The sequence below is a fragment of the Cnephaeus nilssonii genome (assembly GCF_951640355.1).
Source record: "Cnephaeus nilssonii genome assembly, chromosome: 12".
NCBI classification, from domain to species: domain Eukaryota; kingdom Metazoa; phylum Chordata; class Mammalia; order Chiroptera; family Vespertilionidae; genus Cnephaeus; species Cnephaeus nilssonii.
In genome coordinates, this window is record NC_137083.1 from 18,654,633 (window position 1) to 18,676,619 (window position 21,987).

Below are 21,987 nucleotides of genomic sequence, written 5' to 3' on the forward strand. Positions count from 1 at the left end.
CAATATGCGGAAGTTGGAGTTATATATTGACAATAAGTAAGTCTTATGTCACAGGAGGAAAGCATGCCCACCCCCGCCCCATGAAGTAAAGAAACAAAACTCTCAGAACCTTGTACCTTGTCTCAGAACTCCAAGGCATGTCTTCTTCTCCGAGACTCAACCACCATTCAAAACCAGCTAATAAGAAAGTTTATGTCCACATAGTAAAATAAGTGAAGCCCTCTGCCAGTTTGTGTCTTGACCATTTTCAAAGCCCTTATTCTGTCATGAATCATGAAAATTACTCTGTAGTTTACCAGGAAAATTTGAAATTTGATAAAAATTAAATTATTCTGAGTTTCAGTGTTTTTCTTTCTGTAAATCTGCTAGTCATTTGTGGTCCTTATAAAGAAGGCTAAATAAGGGGAATCATAGTGAAGAACTCTACATAAAACAGCATTATCCTATTGTCACTTTTGTTGTTGTTGTTGTTAAGCCTCACCTGAGGATATTTTTCCATTGATTTTTTTTAGAGAAAGTGGAAGAGGGGTAGGGAGGGAGACAGAATCATTGATGTGTCTCACATTGATTGGTTACCTCCTACATATGCCCTGACCAGGGCTAGCCATTGAGCCTGCAACTGAGGCACCTATCCCTAACCAGAATGGAACCAGGACCCTTCAGTCAGTGAGCTGACACTCTACCCACTGAGCCAGACCAGCTAGGGCCTATTGTCACTTTTAAACAATTGTACAACTGGCCAAAATATTTAACTCCTTTTACATGTTCTTATTTTGAGAAGTGCATCCATTCACTTTTTCCCCATATACAGTCTTGCCTGGTAGAGCCAGTCATGGTGGCAGAGGTAGGGGATATAATGAGAAGACATGAGCTTCTGTTCTTAAGGTGATTGCTGTCCTTGGAGGGATTCAAGCAGGTCAACAGCCTTGTAATATAGTTTATTAAGGTTCCAGAGAGAAGTGTCTGCTCCGATTACCCAGGGATGCATCACAGAAGAAAGGATGCTTGACCTCAATCTGTAAGAAGAGTAAAAATTTGCCTTGGATGGTGTAAATGAAACAATAGTGTAGAAAGAGAATATCTGAAAAAACAAAAATAATGAAAAATATGATAAATTTAGGGAATGACAAATAAAATGGTAGGTGTATTAGTTTTGGGGGGCATTTGTTTTCTGGGGCTGCCATAAAAAGTTCCCAAAACTGGGTGACAAGATAAATGTATTGTCTCACAGTTCTGGAGACGGAAAACCTGAGATTGAGGTGTCGACAGGGGTGGTTCCTTCTGGGGGCTGTGAGGAAAAATTAATTCCATGCCTCTCTCCTAGCTTTTGGTGGGTTGCTGGCAATTTTAGGTGTTTCTTGGCTTGTAGATTCATCACCCTGATCTCTGCCTTCATCTTCACATGGCTTTCTTCTCATGTGCATATATGTCTCTGTGTCTAAATTTCCCCCTTTTTATAAAGAAACCCGTCGTTGATTAAATACTACCCTAATTACCTCATTTTAAAAAATGTATCTTTATTATTGAAATAGAAGCCCGGTGCATGAAATTCATGCACTGGGGGGAGGGGGAGGGGGGGGAGTGTCCCTTAGTCCAGCCTGCACCCTCTCTAACCTGGGACCCCTCAGGGGATGTCCGTCTCATAATCCAGGACTGCTGGCTCCCAACCGCTAGCCTGCCTGCCAGCCTGATCACCCCCTAACCACTCCCCTGCCAGCCTAATCGAAAGCCTAACTGCTCCCCTGCCAGCCCAGTTGCCCCCAACTGCCCTCCCCTGCCAGCCCAGTTGCCCCCAACTGCCCTCCCCTGCCAGCCTGGTTGCCCCCAACTGCCCTCCCCTACAGGCCTGTTCTCCCCCAACTGCCCTCCCCTGCCAGCCAGGTCACCCCTAGCTGCCTTCCCCTGCAGGCATGGTCCCCCCCCAACTGCCCTTCCCTGCAGGCCTGGTCGCCCCTAACTGCCCTCCCCTGCAAGCCTGGTCCCCCCCCAACTGCCTTCCCCTGCTGGCCTGGTTGCCCCTAACTGTCCTCCCCTGCTGGCTTGATCGCCCACAACTTCCCTCCCCTGCTGGCCATCTTGTGGTGGCCATCTTTGACCACATGGGGGTGGCCATCTTGTGTGAGGGTGTGAGGGTCAATTTGCATATTACCTCTTTATTATATAGGAGATGTATTACAGATATCCCCCTTTCCTTCCCTCCCCATTAACCCCCTCCACCCAGCCCCCCCCCCCCCCCCCAGGCCTTCACCACACTATTCACCTCCATACAGATCCTATTTCCAATTAGGGTCACATTCGTCAGGAGTGGGGGTCCTGTGTCTTCTTGGGAGTCACAATTCAACGTGTAACAGTATGATTATGGCTAGAATACAGGATGTATACGAAGGTGGAATGAACAAATGAGGAAATGGATACACCCATAGACATGGGAACAGAAAGATGGGCCTAAAGCACTTATTCCAAAAGTACAATTTAAGATGTGTTTTAATGATAGAGATCACTACTTTCTATGTGCAACCAGAAAATTGGGTTCTGTGTCACTATTAAACATAGACTTAAGAAATGTGGGATAGTTGCTTGATTATTCAATCTTTTGTTTCTCAGTTATGAAGAAAAATTGTTGTCTTTAAAGTAATGTCATTTAAAAATGAGAATCATAGACGTGCAGATATTAGCAACGTTAAACTACTTTATTAAAGTAACATAGACATTAGTCCTGGAGCTTAGAGATACTTATTTCATTTTTTTAAAAAGTAATTATTCACTGAATTTCAACCTTTATGCTTAGCAGCTTATTCATGGGCAGCTTTCCTCTCTCAATCTCTGCTTTTTCTCTCAGTTGTCATGCTTCATGGCTTTATTTCCTACTTCCCTCAACCTAATTTCCACGATTTGGACAGCAGTCCCTTGCCTTCAGTTACATCTGCGTCGAACTCCCCAAGCTGTGCTTGAATCCAGTCACCCACCTACTGCCCTCCCACACTGACCGCTGAGAGTCAGGGTGTCCTCCAGCCCCGGCTGGGCAGTGCAGTGCTCCTCAGTATATGGCTTCCAGATACAGCTGAGCTGTCGGTGCTGCTCACCAAACCGGACACAGGAGCCTCTGCCTGCCTGGGGGGAGCCTTGCCAGAACTGCTGTCTCTTTCTGTCAGCCGGTGGATGTCTCTGAGACTTCACAGAGAAATGTGAGGTTTTCCCACTCTAATTACTGTTCAGATATCTTCATTAAGATTTGTGAATTTATAAGTACATGTGGTTTCTTACTTCTACTTTTTTTATTTTCACTGGTTTCTTTTCACTAAATTTTTACATGGCTACTAATAAATTTAAAAAATTACATATGTGGCTCACATTATATTTCTATTGGAGCTTTTCTCAGGTAAGTACATACATATATACCTCATTTTTTTATTGTTTAAAATATTACATATGTCTCCTTTTCTCCCGATTAACCTCCCTCCCCCCCCCCCGGGGCCACTCTCACCCCCCAGGACAAGCCCCCACCGCCCCAGTTTCTGTGTCCATTGGTTATGCTAATATGCCTGCATAAAAGTCCTTTGGTTGATCTCTAACCCCCGCTCCCCTCCCCTGCCTTCTCTCTGAGGTTGAATGGTCTGTTCAGTGTTACCTGTCTCTGGATCTATTTTTGTTCATCAGTTTATGTTGTTCATTATATTCCAAATATGGGTGAGATCATGTGATATTTATCTACTTTTATAGAAAATGTTCACCTCTCTTCAGCAGGTCTAGTCCTTAGATTATTACATTGCTTCTATCTTACTTTCTTTCTTGGACTTTGATCAACTACTTTTGGCATTTGTCCCTCTTCTTCCCACCTGGTTCCTTCTGAATACACCATAAATATACTAACATCTTACACATTTAAAAATTAAAACTCCTTGCTCATCCACATGTTCTTTCCAAGGAATACCTCCAGCTCACTCCTTCCTTGTTCAAGAAAGAAATAAGTAATATCTACCTCTAGTCCACCAGTTTCTCTGGGTGATTTTTAAACTTACTTAGGTCTGGATTCTAGACCTACTGCCCCACTGATCCACATGCAAATTCAGTGTCATTTTTAGTTTAATTGATATTTGCACAACATATTTGCTTACTCAACAGCTTCCGTGGGATATACTAGTACTACAAGGACTCCAATAAAACATTTCCTAAGTTGAACTTTATAACCTTTTCTTCCTCCTGTTCAATGTTTTGATGAACATCGTGCAAAAAGCAAGCCAGAAATCTGGGTGTCTTCTGATACTCTTCTGTCCCTCTAATCTTCTATGTTTAAATAGTTAGATCTCTTTTAGTATTCTGCCTTTCCCTCCCCCGGCTACTTTTGTAGTTAAATGTGCATGATCTTTCACTGGGCTATTAAAATATATTTCAAACCCATTTTTATATTTCTGAAAAGCTTTAAAAAACACCATTAACTGCACCTTCCTGGCCTATGATAAATTCAGTGTCCTTAGAATGGCATTAAAAAGCTTTTCCTTTGGTTTGACTGATGTCTAAATTATCTTATCACAGACTCCCTGATGAAAGATGTGGAATGTTTCTTTAGAAAATTGACATTCCCTCATGAACACAAGTTTACACTTTCTTTTGGTGAGATCAAAGATGTTCACGGACTCCTTGAGATCTATATATGAGTCTCATGGTCCCAAATAGACTCTTGCCACATTCTCCAATACCTTCAGCAATGCCAAAATCCTTACATTTCCCCCTAAATGCGATATTGTTTCTTGCTCAGAGTACCCCTCACACAACCCCACCTTCCTCCTTCACTTGAGGAATAGACTAAAACACTCACCTTCTCTCTCCTTTTGCCTGAGGTCACCCTGAGGCTTATCCTTATTCCTCCTCAAACACACACACACACACACAGGTCTGGGTTATTCCTCTCCTTTAAGCGAAATAAGCCAGTCAGAGAAAGATAAGTATCACATGATCTCACTCATCTGTGGAATCTAATGAACAAAATAAACTGATGAACAAAATAGATCCAGAGACATAGAGGCATGGCACAGACTTTTGAATCTTAGGGGGAAGGTGGGGTTGTATGCATATTTGCATAACCCAGGGACACAGACAATAGGGTGATGAAGGGCTGTGGCTGGGTTGGGGGGGCGGGATGGGGGGAGCTCGAATGGGTCAATGGGGAAGAAAGGAACATATGTAATATTTTCAACAATAAAGATTAATAAAAATAAAATTCAATTATGAAAAAAGAACTTATTAGATATGACTTCTATCAAAAGATAATAAAATAACCTATGGTAGACCAGTGTAACCTTAAGAATCTTGGAGTGAGAATGACATGAGTTTGGATGCATGTCAGAAATTGATATATTTGTTAAATAGTATAATGTCTCCTGGCAGGTTCTGAGAGTTTAAGTTTGAAGAAGGAGAAATTTATTCTGTCAAATTAGTACCATTTGAGGCTTTCTGATGGAAGGGTCATTTAAATTGGTTTTAAAAATTATAGGGAATTTGGGAATGCAAAGATTGGAGGTAGAGAAGATGAGTGATAATTCTCAGACCTCAATGACATTACCAAGATATAGAAATTAGAATTTTGATTATATCATTAGATTATTTTTACAGTACTATGCTAATCACAAGAATTTAAATTTCATGTGATTCATGTCACTCCCTGACCTTACTTCCTTTCTTTATTTCTTACTAGAAAGGTGATTTTCTGACATTCATGCTGAGTTCATTTTTCTAATTGTCAGTTCATATATTTAATGATTTGTAAGAACTGAGACATTGTTTCCTCAAGTGTGTTTTTAGGAAATCCAATCCTATGGAAAACTTATTAAGAAAGTATTCTATAGGGTAACAGGCTTGTGGTTGATGAAAGAGCGGTAAAGGCTCTGAGAAGTTCTGCACTGAACTCCACTTGTTTAACTCACCACTTCACAATTTATATGAGCGTAGAACCCCCTTTTCCATAATAGCTGTTACTATCTCAAAGGATTATTTCTCCATACTTTGGGGTATTATAATGAACCATGAATATTCATCTGGTATGCACTCTCTTTCCAAATAGACTATTTATTAAGAATCCAAGTTGTCTTACATTTTTACTCACATCTTAAAGATTGCAAAATACTCCTTAACTCATATGTCATATATGTGTTTAAATAGTTTTATGAACCTATTGTAAGAGAACTGTTTTTATATATTACAAAAAATTCATATTACAGTATCACAGATCTTTTGGAACCAAAACGATGGCTAGATTTCAAATGGTTTTCCTCTTCACAATACATTTGAGGAAACTGAAGCCTAGAGAAGTGTAAGAACTTTGTGAATGTCATAGAGAGATTCTGTAGTAGAACCAAAGCTTAAAAGTGCTTATCTTGAAGAGCCCAATACTTTTTTTGTTGCTCACTAATCTAATTTATTGCTTAATGATGCATTTATAAATGATGAAACTGATCCTGTTTATTATGACAGTTGAGATTTTTCATGGCTTAAGTTTAGAAACAGAAGCCAGAAGAGTTTATGTAAATGACCAATTTCTACTACATAATCATTACTAAACATTGTTGAAATATATTTGGCCTAATTGAGAACAAAACCTTTAAAATAATTTAGAAATAAAAATTTAACATTCAGAAGAAATATTTTTAATATCTAGAATGTTGGAAATATTAACTCTACAAAATAAAAAAACATAAAGAGGAAGTCAGCTTCTTTTCATTCCTATTTGGTTGTTTAGTGTTTTTGTTTAATAAGATGTTTTCCTACAACATGAAACCACTCTTAGGGATCAAAGTCATTAGGAGAACACAGCAGATTGTGTTTATTAGTTGATTCTAACCAGTTCTGCGGTTTAAGCATAATTTGTTTTTTAAGGCAGAGACATTTCCATCTGTTAGGAAATATTCAACTTTAAAATTGTTTCTACTATTGCACTATATCATAGGCCCTGACTTGCTAACTTTGGAAAAATTAGAATATATTGTACCCTCAATCAACCACATAAAAACAAATCTGAAAGGGCAAATTTATTTTACCCTCTCTTGATATAAAATCACTTTTTTATTATAAATTCATGTTACTACTAAAAATGCCAGGGTATAATACAGACATTGGGAGTTGTCGAGGTATGAAGGCACATGATCCTGCATTTCTTTTACTTAAAGAAAGTGAGTGTTTGTGTCCGTATAGAAAATCTCTTTAAGTCCAGGAAGCATATCTAGTCTTTTGAGGATTAAGGATATAACACACCATGGATGGTATTTTTAACTAGACAACATGAAGTGCAAAATAGCTCCAAGTGAACTTAGCTCTGTCTCCAACTTTATCACCATGTGGAAAACTAATGTTGCAAAGTCAAACATAACAATAAAACATAAGAAATAAGGTAAATTTGTGAAAGAATAAGGTATATTTGCTGAAGTGTATACTCAGATGTTGAACCATTAGTAATAATATATGTTATGTTGAGAAATAATATGTGCAAATTTAAAAATTTTTAATCTTTCAGATATTCTACTCTCCCCTGGCCCTCTTTGTACCACCTTCAGTATATGCTGTTCATCTTCAGTTCAATCTCCTCTACCAGTTTTGGATCCACACAGAGGTAAATCCTTTTATTTTATTTTTTTTAAAGTTTTATACCTAACTAGCCTGCAGCAATGTCCTGGAAATCCACTAGCAGCTGATTTATTGTGTAAGAAAATCTTTGTCTGCATTCTTTAAGGAGAAACATCTGTTCATTTTTATTCCTTTTTACTGAATATATATTGCAAAGTTTATAAGAAGCAATGAGGCCAGTTGGTCTCAATTAAATAAAACCATTTTTGAACTATTAAGTACCAAAACATTTTAATACTTTATTCAATACAATATCTTCCTGTATTGCAGTTTATTAAACATTGTTTGCCAAAAGATGTTGAAATTTATTTTAATATAAAGATATAAATTTATATATATAAAATTTATGTGTTTCTAAATATATATAATATCTACATATAAATATTATTTATAAATTATTCCATAATATAACTTAGTATTATATATTAATATGTATTTAATTACATATATAAATGTATAATATTTGTACATTACATAAGTGGGAAGTTCTTTAAAATTTCTTGACAAAATTTTAATGGCTAAAGAAATTATAAAAATATTTTTTGTTTGGAAATCTTGCTTTAATTTTAGAGTTTGAATTTTATTTAAAAGGTGTTCAATATATTGTTAGGGTAGGTTTTTTCCCACCAGAAAAATGAACAGATATAATTTCTTGGGTCTTCTGTGATACCTCAAGTTGTCAGACTTGAATGTTTGTAGAAAGATCATTATGGAGCTGATTGGTTTATGAACTATTGTACTGAACTGGTTGTTAAGTACCACAAAAATCACAGACCCAGAAAACTTCTTACTTATACACATGAGAACCCTTTCAAGCATTTGGTATTTATTGGAGGTCTTTTGAAGTTCTATAGGAAGCACATTGACAGGTGTTGCAACTGGTTGAACAATACCGCAAATCACAGCTGCATTAGATGACAGAGCTTGATGCAACAAAGAGCATTATTTCATTAATCTGCAGTATTTCATGCTACTGACTTACCTGGAATAGAGAGACTGTTACCATGACTTTGGGCATATGTGGCATTATTAGAAGATCTGTTATGAAATAGCATTGGATTTTATGGTAGTTGACATACATCAAACAGTCAATATTATAACCATCTGAAAGAGTTGTTGAGGTCAATTCTGACTCTAGAGGTCAAAGACCAAATTTGTTTAAATCACTGAGGGAAGCTTTCTGATGATTTACATGGAGGGGATAAAGGAGAATTACATTTTTATAACAGCTCTGCTCCAGGTCATGCCATGTGTTGGGTTCACAAATTAGTTTGGATACAGAACAATGGTGCCTAAGTAAAGTCTGCCTTTTCCTGTGTCCCTATAAGAGGATCATGAGCCAGGGCTTGAGTACCATCTTAGGAAGAAAGGGAGAGTGGAGGAAAGCCATTGATGGGGCATTTCTTTCAAGCTCAGAACTTCCAGGTGGCTTCACTTCCAACTCAAAAGCAATGCATCAGAACTCTCACTTGTATTATACACCATGCTTTTGAATGTACTGTACAATGTGTATAACTACAGTTGAGTTGCACAGGAAGCAAGAGCACACTTTCTGAAATTAAGGTTTGGATGATGGAATTTTAAATTTTATTACTAGCTGTGAATATATTTCTAAGGGTGTTTTTTTTTTGCAACTGTGTATTTAATTACATTATTGATATAGACAGCATATTACCATTTCTTTACAAATAATAAAATAATTTAGGAAATAAGACTAAGATATTTGTATCAGTGGCTGCTTTTAGAGAAAGGGGCAAGTGAAATAGAGTGGGGAAAAGACAGCTTTTAAAAAATTATTCTTATCATGTGCTTTCTCTACTTTTTCAATTAAAGTTTAATGCACATTAAATTTAAAAATAAAAACTGAAAACAATTACCTCAGTCTGAAAAAATACCCACTTTATGCCTCTTTAGGCCGCTTGAGCACTGCTTCATTTCAGGCATCTTACTTGGTGGTTAATTCACAGAAACACTATGTGAGCCATAGACATGACAGTGTTGGCCAAAGTCTGCACATTCCTGAATGGAAATTTGACTCTTACAGTTATTTCACTTCTGCTGACCTCCATAAAATCAGTTCTCACTCGGAAGGGAATCTGGCCTGAAGGAGGTACTGATTTTCTAAAAGTGAAGAAAAGTTCATTCCCTTCTATCAATCAGGCTAAGATAAGATGCACAAAAATAAATAATGCCTTTGAAAGATTCTATAGGTCTTAAAACAAACAAGAGTTTATAATCAAAATTTTGTTTACTTTTGGGTTACTTTAATGAAGAAACAACATCATCTCTTCCCTTCCTCTCTTTTGAAAGTTACAAAAATTCTGCTTGAAACTATACTCTTGCTTAATTTTTATGACTACATTTTTGTTTATTCATTCATCTTAAATGTCTGCAGCATATAGTTATACTCTTTCCTTGTGAATATACTAAAGGCAATCAGAAAATCATATTACATGTTCTAAATGTAATAAGTGTGGAATGTTATAACTATTTTAGAGATAATAGATGATATTTGGGTGTTAGCTGATTTCTACAATACAGAAGTAATAGTATCATTATCTGTAACCTTTCAGTTATCTTAAATTTACTCTCATGTGTTCATGTACATATAAGATGATGCTTGGGCAGAGAAATGTAACAGAAATAATTATTTGGTATTGAATATTTGCACCATGTAATTAAATTATCTGTATAGTGCTAAACTGAGAGAGATTTGTGTGCAGATAGTGTGGTTCCTCCTTCTGTGGTTCCATGAGAGGGGTCCCACTTTAAATTTCCAGTCCATAGATCAAAATTGCATCTCTGATCCCTATACTAATGAGACTAGAATTTTCTTTTTGAACTCTACCCCCCCTTCCTTGTATCACATTCTTTAGGACAGCCATTCTATTCGAATACTTCTTTGCCAACTATATCCACCAAACACAAACATTGCCATCACTGAAAGTGGACAAACTCTGAAGAAAACAAATTCTTCTCATTAGCAATCTTTATACTCCACCAACTCTCCCAATCATATCTTTCACTGAGGATGTATTTATGTTAGACCTATATGTAGGGTCAATAGAAATCAGAGTATAGGAGAATTGCAGAAATGCAGTGTGCAGAATTAGAAAGCAAATGGAATATGCAGTAGAACAATGAGGCAATATAACTGAAGTGACAAGAGAAGCCAGAAATTTGCAGAAGCTAGGACATATAGAGAGGAAGAGGAAAATGTAGCTCTATGGCAACAAAACAATAGACTAGTAGCAACATGAGCAAATATTTAGGAAATTTAGCCCTAGCTGGTTTGGCTCAGTGGATAGAGCCATTGGCCTGTGGACGGAAGGATTTGGGGTTCGATTCTGGTCAAGGGCATGTACCTTGGTTGCAGGCTCCTCCCCAGCCCTGGCCCTGGTTGGGGCACATGCAGGAGGCAACAAATGAATGCATTTCTCTCACATTGATATTTCCCTCTGTCTCCCACTTTCTCTAAAAATCAATGGAAAAATATCTTCAGATAAGGATTGAAAATTAAATATACAATTAACGTGCCCTGGATATCATGATAAGTAAATGTCAAAGCCAGGTTTTGTAACAGGTAGTCAGGATCCATATTCCTTGCTCTTACCCACTACACTATAAAGCTTCCCTGTAGATGGGTCATTTCTGATCTTAATGTTATAATAAAATTGCCACTACGTGTTAAGCATCCAGTATGTTCCAAGCAAAAAATGTTGTATTTAATTTCCATAAAGTAATTTGAATCACTGAAGACCAATTAAACTTTTACAGGTTGTAAAGAATGAATATAAATTCAAGTAACTTCAGTTAATGGGGTTTTATTTTAAGGGTACATGTAGAAGTACATGTAGCAGGAAACCATTCTAGAAATTTAATAGACAACTTCAGAAAACTGGAATTTTTATATTCACCAACTCTGTAACAAACACTGTCCCTTTTAAAGCTAAGAATATTGAGATCCTACAGTTTATATAAGGTAACATGGTTGGTTTCAGTGCTTGCATTTTGGCCATTATTCACCCATTGAACTTCCTCTTCAAACAATGTATTTATTCAGTATATCTCCATAGATGGCAACAGGGTTCATAAAGATCCTATATGGCATAGTGGAAAGATCAAGGCTGTGGGTTATTTAACACAGAAATGAGGTGTAATCTTGCCTGTTCCAAATTATCATGTAACCACTATACACATCTACTTGTTCTTCAAATTTAATCTATTCTCTGAGGCTAGTCCCACTGTACAGCATTTGGTGATGTTCTATTGCTTGCTGAATAAAAGTCTAAAGTTTTTTGCATTTCATGTTTCTCATGCACTGCCTTCTCTTGATGCACATGCCATTACTTTCCATTCTGTGCATTTCAATCAAACTAGACCATTTTCCATTTCCCATATACATCTAATGTGTAATCATAGTTTCTCTCATTTTTAAATTTTTTTGCATTTCATGTTTCTCATGCACTGCCTTCTCTTGATGCACATGCCATTACTTTCCATTCTGTGTAATTCAATCAAACTAGACCATTTTCCATTTCCCATATACATCTGATGTGTAATCATAGTTTCTCTCATTTTCATATTTTCTACACATTGCTATTCTATGTTTTTCAAGGCCCAACTCAAATTCTTCTTCATAAAGTGTTTTCTCTTTTACGAGCAAGTACCTATGTAGCTTAGATTGTGTGTCAGTCACTATACTACGATTTCACAAGAGCTACTTAATTGATCATCATACAACCCTATGGTTTCAATTCAAAGTGAGGAAATTGAAACTATGTAAAGATTAAGGAAATTATCTAATGTTGTTGCAGCTAAATGGTAGTAGATCCATGATTCAAAGCCTGGTAAATAATTCTCTCTCATTTCTTCATCTGAAATATAGTATCATTGATTTTACATTTCTTAGAGAATTCATAGTTTGCCTAGAACTGCCGCAATATATGCCTATTTTCCTGGCATAATTGTTAATAGCGCAGCTATATAATCTCTTAAATTATTCATTATACACTTGAGTTTTCCTCTTACAGTGCTCTTTAATCTCTCTTTCCCTTTCCGTTTTCATTGCCTCACCTTAATTTATGGTTCTATCATTAATTACATAGATGGTTACAATAGAATTCTATTTATTTTCTATTCCTACAAACTCTTTTCTCTCCCTTATATTTTAATACATGAACTGGGATGATCATTTTAGGAGCCAATGATTAAAACACTCCTAACATGTGAATAAACATCAACAACAGGAGATTTCAAATGGTTCTATTGCCCACAAGATAAAATCAAACACCTAAAATTCACCAATAAGTTTCAGGGCCCTTAGAATATAAGCTTTGCTTACCCCTCCATTATCATCCCATTAGCTGGTCCAGTTAAACCACACCGTTTTTTTACTTCCGAAGTACAGCAAATACTTATTCATTCTGAGTATTTGCATATGCTCTCTCTGGGAAGCTCTTTTTCCAAGCATTCTTCATAATACAATTCAGTTACTACTTCCTCTGGAATGTCTTTTTCACCTCCTAGAGTTAAGTGCACTTTTCTTTAAACTATTCCTGTGTTTATTGCTATATCCATATTGGCAGTTACTGATTAAGAACATGAGTTTGTTGGGGGACATAAATGAAATAACACATTAGTTCCTGTATATGGGGAGAATCCAATTAATGGTGATGATGTTTAATTCTATATTGTATTTGTTGCTTAATTCTGTCTCTCCCATTATTCTCTGAATTCCTTGATAGCTAAAAATTAGTGTTAGATATTAATATATTATGTATGTATATATTTGTATTTATATATGGAATATACTTACACACTGTCTTCTTATAGAGTGTACATTTCGAACAGTTATGTTTACGCATCTTTTGGAATTATAAGGAATTTGGGGGAAGAAGTTATATTTCAGAATATATGCTTTTGAAAAATATTTATTTTAACAAAATCAAATTTTATGCTTTTTTTCTATCAAGTTCTTATTAAAAAAGTACCTACTCCTATCCCCCCCCCCTTGTTTTTTCCTTAAAATAACTTGGGATATTTCTAGTTACAATCCTGTCTTCTCACTATTCTTCCTTCTTTAAAATATAATTTACTTCACCATTTTTATACTGTCTCTATGTGATTTCATGTTTAGTCTATAGCTGTAATGTAAATTCTCTTAAGGATTTGCAATCATTGTTTCCACTGTCTCACTTAACACATTCACAGGAACATTTGACACCACTCTGAGTCAACATGTCTAAAATGTACTACATTATGACTCAAATCAGCTGCTCTTTTTTACTTCCATTGTTCCTTAAAGTCAACATCAAGATAAAACCTTATTGTCACCTTGTCGATTTTCTCTCTTTTGTGGACTATCTTTAATCCAAATCCTATACATATTCTCTCTATAAATTATCTTTTGTTCTATTATACACTTCATTTTAAAATAATTTACTTGTTGTGAATAATGTGCTTGTTCATGTATAAAATGTATTAGATACATAAATGTCTTTGAAATACACATATTTCAAAAATATTTCATGAGCACCTACTCTGTGCCAAAGAGGCTATCAGCCCTCTGACCTGAATCAGCACCCCTTGTTAGTAGCATTTTGAGGATTACAGTCTTCTTCAAGAATCTGTTGGATTCTAGTGACTCTTTCCTGAAGGGGAAGAAAATAACTTCAAAAATATGTTATTAAGCTTCTGAAACTCATCCATATATTGTCTAAAAATTCATAGGTAATTTTTAAAAAATGTCTGCTGTGAAAGAGCTGGAATGTGAGGCTTTCAGACACAAGATATATTATGGGGATCTGCTTATCAGAATTGGAGAGGAGGACATCTTTGGAACAAGGGAAACATAATTGCTAAGACATAATGGTTAAAAGTACATATTTTGTAATCAAAAGTAAATCTATCCTCTATTAGTATGTTCCCAGAACCTAAAAGGGTACCTCCAAATGGAAAATTAAGAAATGTTTCTTTTATGAATAGGTATGAATATTTTGTAGAGTTATTTGAACTCTTTAACCTTGCTTCCTAATCTGTTAAGTGAAAGTAACCATGCCTACCCCATAGGAGTGTTATGAGGATTGATGAAATTATGTATATATTAAGTGTATAGTCTTGGAAATAATATGCTTTCAACAAATGGTAGTTATTATAGAAAATCCAAGAGACTACAAATTGGAATCCTCTTACCTTATAATAGACAAATATGCAAATTGACCGCACCTTCGCTACACCCAATCCACGCCCACCAACCGAGCCATGCCCACCAACCACGCCCACCAGGAAACCATTGCAGGGACGTTGGGGTGCGGCGGAGCCCAAGGCCGGGAAAGCCTCGGGGTGGAGGCTTTCCCGGCCTTGGGCACCAGTGGGGAGCCTGCACTGATCGCAGGAAACCACTGGGGGTCGGCTCCTGCGATCGGTAGCAGGGACGCTGGGTGCCGCCGAGCCCAAGGCCAGGAAAGCCTGGGGCGGAGGCTTTCCCGGCCTTGGGCACCAGCGGGCAGCCTGCACGGATCGCAGGAAAGCTCTGGGGGTCAGCTCCTGCGATCGGTAGCAGGGACGCTGGGTGCCGCCGAGCCCAAGGCTAGAAAAGCCTCGGGCGGAGGCTTTCCCAGCCTTGGGCACCAGCGGGGAGCCTGCAAGGATCGCAGGAAACCACTGGGGGTCGGCTCCTGTGATCCTTAGCAGGGATGTTGGGTGCAGCCGAGCCCAAGGCCACTGCCTGGGGCCAAGCCCCGACCCTGAAAAAGGCAGAAGGTGGTGGCCACAGCCAAGGCCTGGGTCCCTGGTGCCGGCAGAAAACTGGTGCAGGCAGCCAGGTGAATGAAGGTCTATTGCACGAATCTTCGTGCAAACGGGCTACTAGTATATAATAAAAGGCTAATATGCAAATCAACCGAACGTCAGAATGACCGGTCGCTATGGCGTGCACTGACCACCAGGGGGCAGACGCTCAACGTGAGAGCTGCCCCCTGGTGGTCAGTGTGCTCCCACAGGGGGAGCTCTGCTCAGCCAGAAGCCGGGCTCAGGGCTGGTGAGCACAGCAGTGGTGGCGGGAGCCTCTCCCACCTCTACAGCATCGCTAAGGATGTCTAACTGACAGCTTAGGCTGGATCCCTGAGGGGTCCCAGACTACGAGAGGGTGCAGGCAGGGGGCTGAGGGACCATCCCCCTCCCCCAGTGCACTAATGTCATGCACTGGGCCTCTAGTTAGTACTTAAAGTCTGAGCTAGAATAGAAGCAAGTATAACTCTTGTGATCACCACATGGATCAAAATTATCTGGGTGCTTACTCAAGATAAAGAATGATGGTCACCTTTTAACAGAATCTAAATTTCTGGTGAGGGTAAGAATCCCCATTTGAACAAACACCCCTAAAGGGATTAGACTTAACATTGACGTGTTAAAGTTTGAATACAGGAGGTGACAGTAAACTTATTGAAGACAAATACTATATTTTATTCCTCTTTGCTTTCCTATTGTCTTGAACTTGAAGGACTATCAGCAAATACATTCTTAATTAATGAATGAATTGACCATGTTAACTAGATTCTTTATAATATATACATTTATTGGAGAACATGAAGAAAATACTCATAGCAAAGTCTTGGATCAGAGAGGACTAAATTATGTGTCCTCCAAAATCCATGTTTAAGCCCTCATCCCCCACTTAATGGTATTTGGAGATGGGAGGAAATTGGGTTATGAGAGTGGAGCCCTCATGATGGGATTAGTACCCTTTTTAAAAAGAGACATTAAAAGAGAGAGGATATAGCAGGAAGGCCATTCTCACCAAACACTGAATCTGCTGGCACCTTGATCTTGGACTTCCTAGCCTCCATCACTGTGAGAAAGAAATGATTGTTGTTTAAGCCTTCCAGCCTGTTATGTTTAGTTATAATATCCCAAACTGACTAAGACAGGATGTATTGATTAAAGAAAAATTCTGAGGGGACAAGGGGCCAGATGATACACCTTAGCTAGTCTTTAGAAGAAAAATATGCAAATGGACATAGGGTAAATGAACTTAAGAAAAACAAGTATTTGTAACTTCTAATCTACTGATTTAGAATTCACTCTATTATATTTGACTTTAAAAATTAGTATACAAATGTATTTAACAGATCAAACTTTATAATAGGTGACAATCAGGAGATCTGACCTATGCGATTATAAGATTTGAAATGCAGATTTATGTGTTTTATTCATAAAAGTACCTAATGCTTAGACAGTGCCAGGTACATGGCTGGTAATCCATTAACATTTGTTGATTAATGAATCTAGAAGCAACACCTGAAATTGGAAATTTGTTTTAATGATGTCAGCCACAATGTACTGAGTTTCAGAATGAGTTAAATGTTTGAAGAATGCATTATATAACTACCTAGATGGGATTGAACAAAAACTACCTTACCTCTCAATTTATCAGTCACTTTCTTTTATCAGAATACTGCTACTACTACTATTATTACTACTAATGTGGTTCATTTTCTCACTGAGTGTTCAAACTGGTAAATATAAAATGGTGTCACAGGAATGAAGTTTTACATGGTTTTGCTTATGAATGTTCACCATTTTCCTTCTGTCAATTTAATAGGTGTTTTTTTAAAAACAGTCACTTGGAATCAACCTTCCTTTGAAGGAACATATTCAGCAGTTACTTGCATTCATTTTTCCAGGAAAAGTCAAAAGTGTTATCCAAAATGTAAGCTGAGACAATTTTTTTAAAATGCTAACTTATCCAGCTCTTGTCCTCTTATTTGAGGAATAATTCAATCTTAAGTGACAAGAATCAGCCTTCAAGATAATTTATTATAAATACAGTCATTTAAAACTATTGTTTATTGTATAAACATAGCCTAGTCTCATTCTTCTTAAAACTAAGCTTTTAACTCGTTAACCCTGTGGTATAGATACATCAGAAATTTACTCCCTATGAAGCTCTTTATGATCCCAACAGCCCTGATTCTTCCAGATTGTTTTATTTCCAAACTAAAAATATTGTTTTTTCACTCTTTAGTGTGGAAATTTAGCTACCTCCATATTACATGCTTACTGAAGTAGAAAACTGCCTAATCAGATAGGAAAACATTTGGCTGTGAATAAATCAGCATTTGCTGAGGATTTCAAAGTGTGAAAGTAGGCAGGCAAGCACATACCCTACGAGCTTTGCTTTATCTTGCTTCCCTGTAGAGAAATCATAGGCTAATATGGCTGCCCCTGCCATCTGTCTAAATACTTGAGTTGTTGTCTTGAATTAACACAGCAGAACTAGTGGGGGATGTAATTAAGATTTTATTTTTACACTTTATCACCAGATGCTCTGCAATATAAATTATCCATAAATGTTCAGATTGATTAAGTTTTTAACAAAGAAGTACAATTACTTTAATATGATAAGTTATAGTGTTCATGGGTTTTATCCATTTTCTAAAACTACATGAATTGCTATAGATTTTCTTGAGAGTGAAAAACATAATCCTATATATATTCAAATAATAAAAGCTGATATTGTCACTCATTCTCCCTTAACTTAATAAATAATTAAATTACCAGCTATTAAATGGTAATTTCCATTGTTCCACACTGTGATCTTTCAAGAGATTTTAACACAGGCCCAGCCCATGTGGCTAATTGGTTGAGATTCCATCTATGAATCAGGAGGCCACAGTTCCATTCCCGGTCAGGACATATTCCTGGGTTGTGGGCTCAATTCCCAGTAAGGGGCATGCAGGAGGCAGCCAGTCAATGATTCTATTTCTATTTATTGATGTTTCTATTTCTCTCTCCCTCTTCCTTGCACTCTCAAATCAATAACAATAAAAAATAGAAAAGTAAATAAAACCTTTAAAAAATATCTTAAGATGGGCACTCAATAAATATCTATTGAATAAATTGAACCCACATAGGTTATTTTGATTTCCAAATAGTCAATTGAAGAAGTTTATCAACAAGGTAGAATTTTTACCAAAAATAATTTCAGCTTTTGACCTAGAAAACAAACTAAATTTTTTTGCATTTTTATTTTTAAATTAAATTTGTTGGGGTGGCATTGGTTAATAAAATTACTTAGGTTTCAAGTGTACAATTCTATAATACATCATCTGTATATTGCATTATATGTTTACCACCCAAAGTCAAATCTCCTTCCATCACTATATATTGGAACCCCTGCTTCTTGTTAGATAATTCTTGTGCCAATTATAAATTCAAATTGGTTAGAAATTCAGATATCTGTACTGTGCAATATAGTAATTGAAAAAGAAAAAAAAACTGATTTTCTCATTCTTCCACTAAAATAACAAAATAATTTTTAAAAATAACATTTTTTGTAAAAGCTTTTTTTCTGAAATAGTTTTACCTTTCCACTGAAGAGTCCAATGGACTGTAAATAATCTTCCTGATTACTTATTTATTTTAAATATTTATTGCTGTATTTATTTTTGTTTCTAAAACCTAGTAAGTTCCATAGAAATTCAGTAGATGTTTGCTGAGTGAATGAACTGGCTGACAAGAAATTTCTTGCTCTGCTTATTATGGAAGTAGCTTTTAATAAAAGACTTTGATAAAAATGTATAAATACAAGTTTTAATCATTTTAAACATTTTTAATGGTGAGAGAAAACCTTTATTGGTAGTTTGGTGCTTAAAATAATTGTTGATTGGCACATGAGTAGATATTCAAAATATGATAAATATGTTAATACATATTAATATATTAAAATGTATTAACATACACATTTTATTTATATATATTAATAATTTATATTAACATACATGTTTTATTAATGTATATTAATAACACATTAATGTACAGGTTTCCTATCTGTAAATAGGATTAACAAGTGGAATATATAATTGAAAGGTCATAGAAATAGTTATAACCAACTTAAATTGCAAAAAGATATGCATGAGCCTATATTTGATTATAAAGATCTTTCCAAATAAAATACTCTCTAATTTTTTGCACACAGATGCACATGCACACATGCTTAGATAAAGAGATGGGGAAAAATAACAACAGGAAAGAATGGCGGGGAAAGGAAGGAGAGGAGAAGGAGAAGGAAAGGGGGAAAGGAGGGGAGGAGAGAGGAAGGGAGAGAAGGGGAGGGGAGGAAGGAAGAAAGGGACACAGGGAAGAAGGGAAGAAAAAAGAAAGGAAGAAAATTTGACCAGGAAAAACCAGCTAACCATGGTATAATTATTAGTCTATTTCATTTTAGTTTGGGTTTGCATTGACCATTGCCACTAATTTACCTGAAAACTTTTGTCATTTTCACTCTGCACTTCAAGCATATCTTTCTCAGTTCAGTAAAACATAACCATGGTTTTTATATCAGATGATAAATGTATTAGGAGCTGGTTTAGTATTTCCCTTAAATACTTACTGCAGTGAAACATGGAGGCCCACAATGGTATGGGTCCCTCTGGAACATCAATCATACATGATGCTGTGAAGAAAAGTCTTGACTAGTTAGAGTCAATGTCATCACTCTAACCTATGCTCATCTGAATGCAGGCATTTTCCTACTATGGATATTTTATTTCACTTCACCCCCAACCCAGTCACTCCTTAGCATTTATCATATTGTTAGCACATTCGTCTTTATAATGAGGATTCTGTAAAGCACACGCTTCTGAGGACATATTTTCCCTATTATGATTTTTCCCTCTCAGACAGGAAGCATGAATATGTGTAAGCATCTCTTATTTGGAAAGAACATTGTAATTAAGTGTAGGCATCTGCCTTCTTTCTGCAAAGTACTTATAAATATTCCTATGGCCTTTCAATAATATGTTCCAGTGCTTTTAGTGCCAATTTGCAGATAATGCAACATTCCCACTATTAGTCTAAAATTAAACAAAACAATATAATTAAGAGGGGTTTTTTAAATTGTATTTAGGATTTCTTTTCTCAACTTCAGTAGCCATAGTGAAGTGAGAAGAGGCAATTTTCCAAGCAATTCAGACAGAAAATACTTTTTGTCTTGAATTAACTGAATATTTTTGTTAAAAATGGCATGTTCTTCAACTTGACCATTGGTTGTTTCTGTATTCTTAACTGACCTACAGAAATCTAACCAGTCAATGCTTCCCAATAAGAAGAATAAGAAAAATAATTAAGAAATGTGTAAAATGAAATACTTTTATAATAAATCATTGAGGACCAGGTTATAAAACCCTAAGAGAAAACTACAGGATGCATTGCTTCAAAGACCTAAGAAGCACCAAAAGTGCCTAAAATACCATGAGAGGCAATATAGGAGCTGAAATCCCTGCAGTCTTTATAAATTCCAGGATTCATTTTAATGGAAATGTAGTAAAAAAGTATTTAGTTATTATTTTCCATTAAAGTTCTAAAAGAGTAAATTACTTTTACTTGATAGAAAAATTGCTAAACCTCTTAAAAGCAGAATGAAAGAAAACTAGAACGATTCTTGAACTAAAACACAAACAACTCTAGGGCTTCCTCCCAACTCTAGGGCTTCCTCCTTAAACTTGCATTAGAAATTTAATTTCTGTGAGCTTCATTTTTATGCTTTTTAAAATAATAGAATCTTAGATTATATTATTTTTAAGTCCTCTGTACATTCTAAAATTTCATAATTTAAATTAATACATTTAAATTAAAAGAAAAGACAACTAACTTCTAAAAATGAAAATAGCTGCAATTATTTCCACAGTATTTTTCTGAAGTGATTCAAAGTGAGCTTTGGTAGAATTGCTAAATGACTGAATTTGCAAAAGTGGGCAATAATTGAGTTGTTATGCTCAACCCTTATTAATTATTAATGACTTCTCTTTGACTTTGAATCAGAAGGGTTTTCCACCAGAGAGGTTCTGACTGGGCTTGTCTGAATGATGAATCATCTCCCACACGGAGGTGGTCTTTCCCAGCTCCAAGGTACTCAGAGGCACTACCAGGAAATTTAACTGTGGTTGCCTGTGTTGTACTTGGCTTTTAACCTTAAAAAAAAAAAAAAAGAAAGGAACTTTCAATATTGATATCACCATGCTTTAGCCTGCAGGAGCAAAAGATTTTCTTTGAGGAAAAAAGAGCTTGACATTAAAAAACAATGCACTCCGCCAAGGCTCCAATCATCTGAATGCACTCAACATTTGTGTGGCTTTAAATCTGGCTGCACACACATGCCAGGGCCAAGGATCAGAAATGCATCTGGGTCGCAGAAGCCGGCCCTGTAGTCTCCTCCACCCCCTTGTGTTGGCTGTTTTTGTAACATATGTTAGGCACCAAGGAGACAAACAAGGATAAAATGGTATTCTCCTTTCCCATATGATTCTCTGCCAGAGAGACAAATCCCAACCAAAGCATCAGATTTCAATGTTCTGACTACTGAGAAACCCC

At 36.5% G+C, this 21,987-nt stretch overlaps 1 protein-coding gene across 1 annotated transcript in view; it reads left to right on the forward strand.

Annotated features, from left to right (window-relative positions):
* Positions 1 to 21,987, forward strand: part of AGMO (alkylglycerol monooxygenase) — a 281,634-nt gene that overhangs the window by 111,146 nt on the left and 148,501 nt on the right. The window contains exon 5 of the mRNA XM_079786527.1: positions 7,505 to 7,600. Coding sequence (XP_079642653.1) covers positions 7,505 to 7,600 — 96 coding nt within the window. The remainder of the gene's footprint in view (positions 1 to 7,504; positions 7,601 to 21,987) is intronic.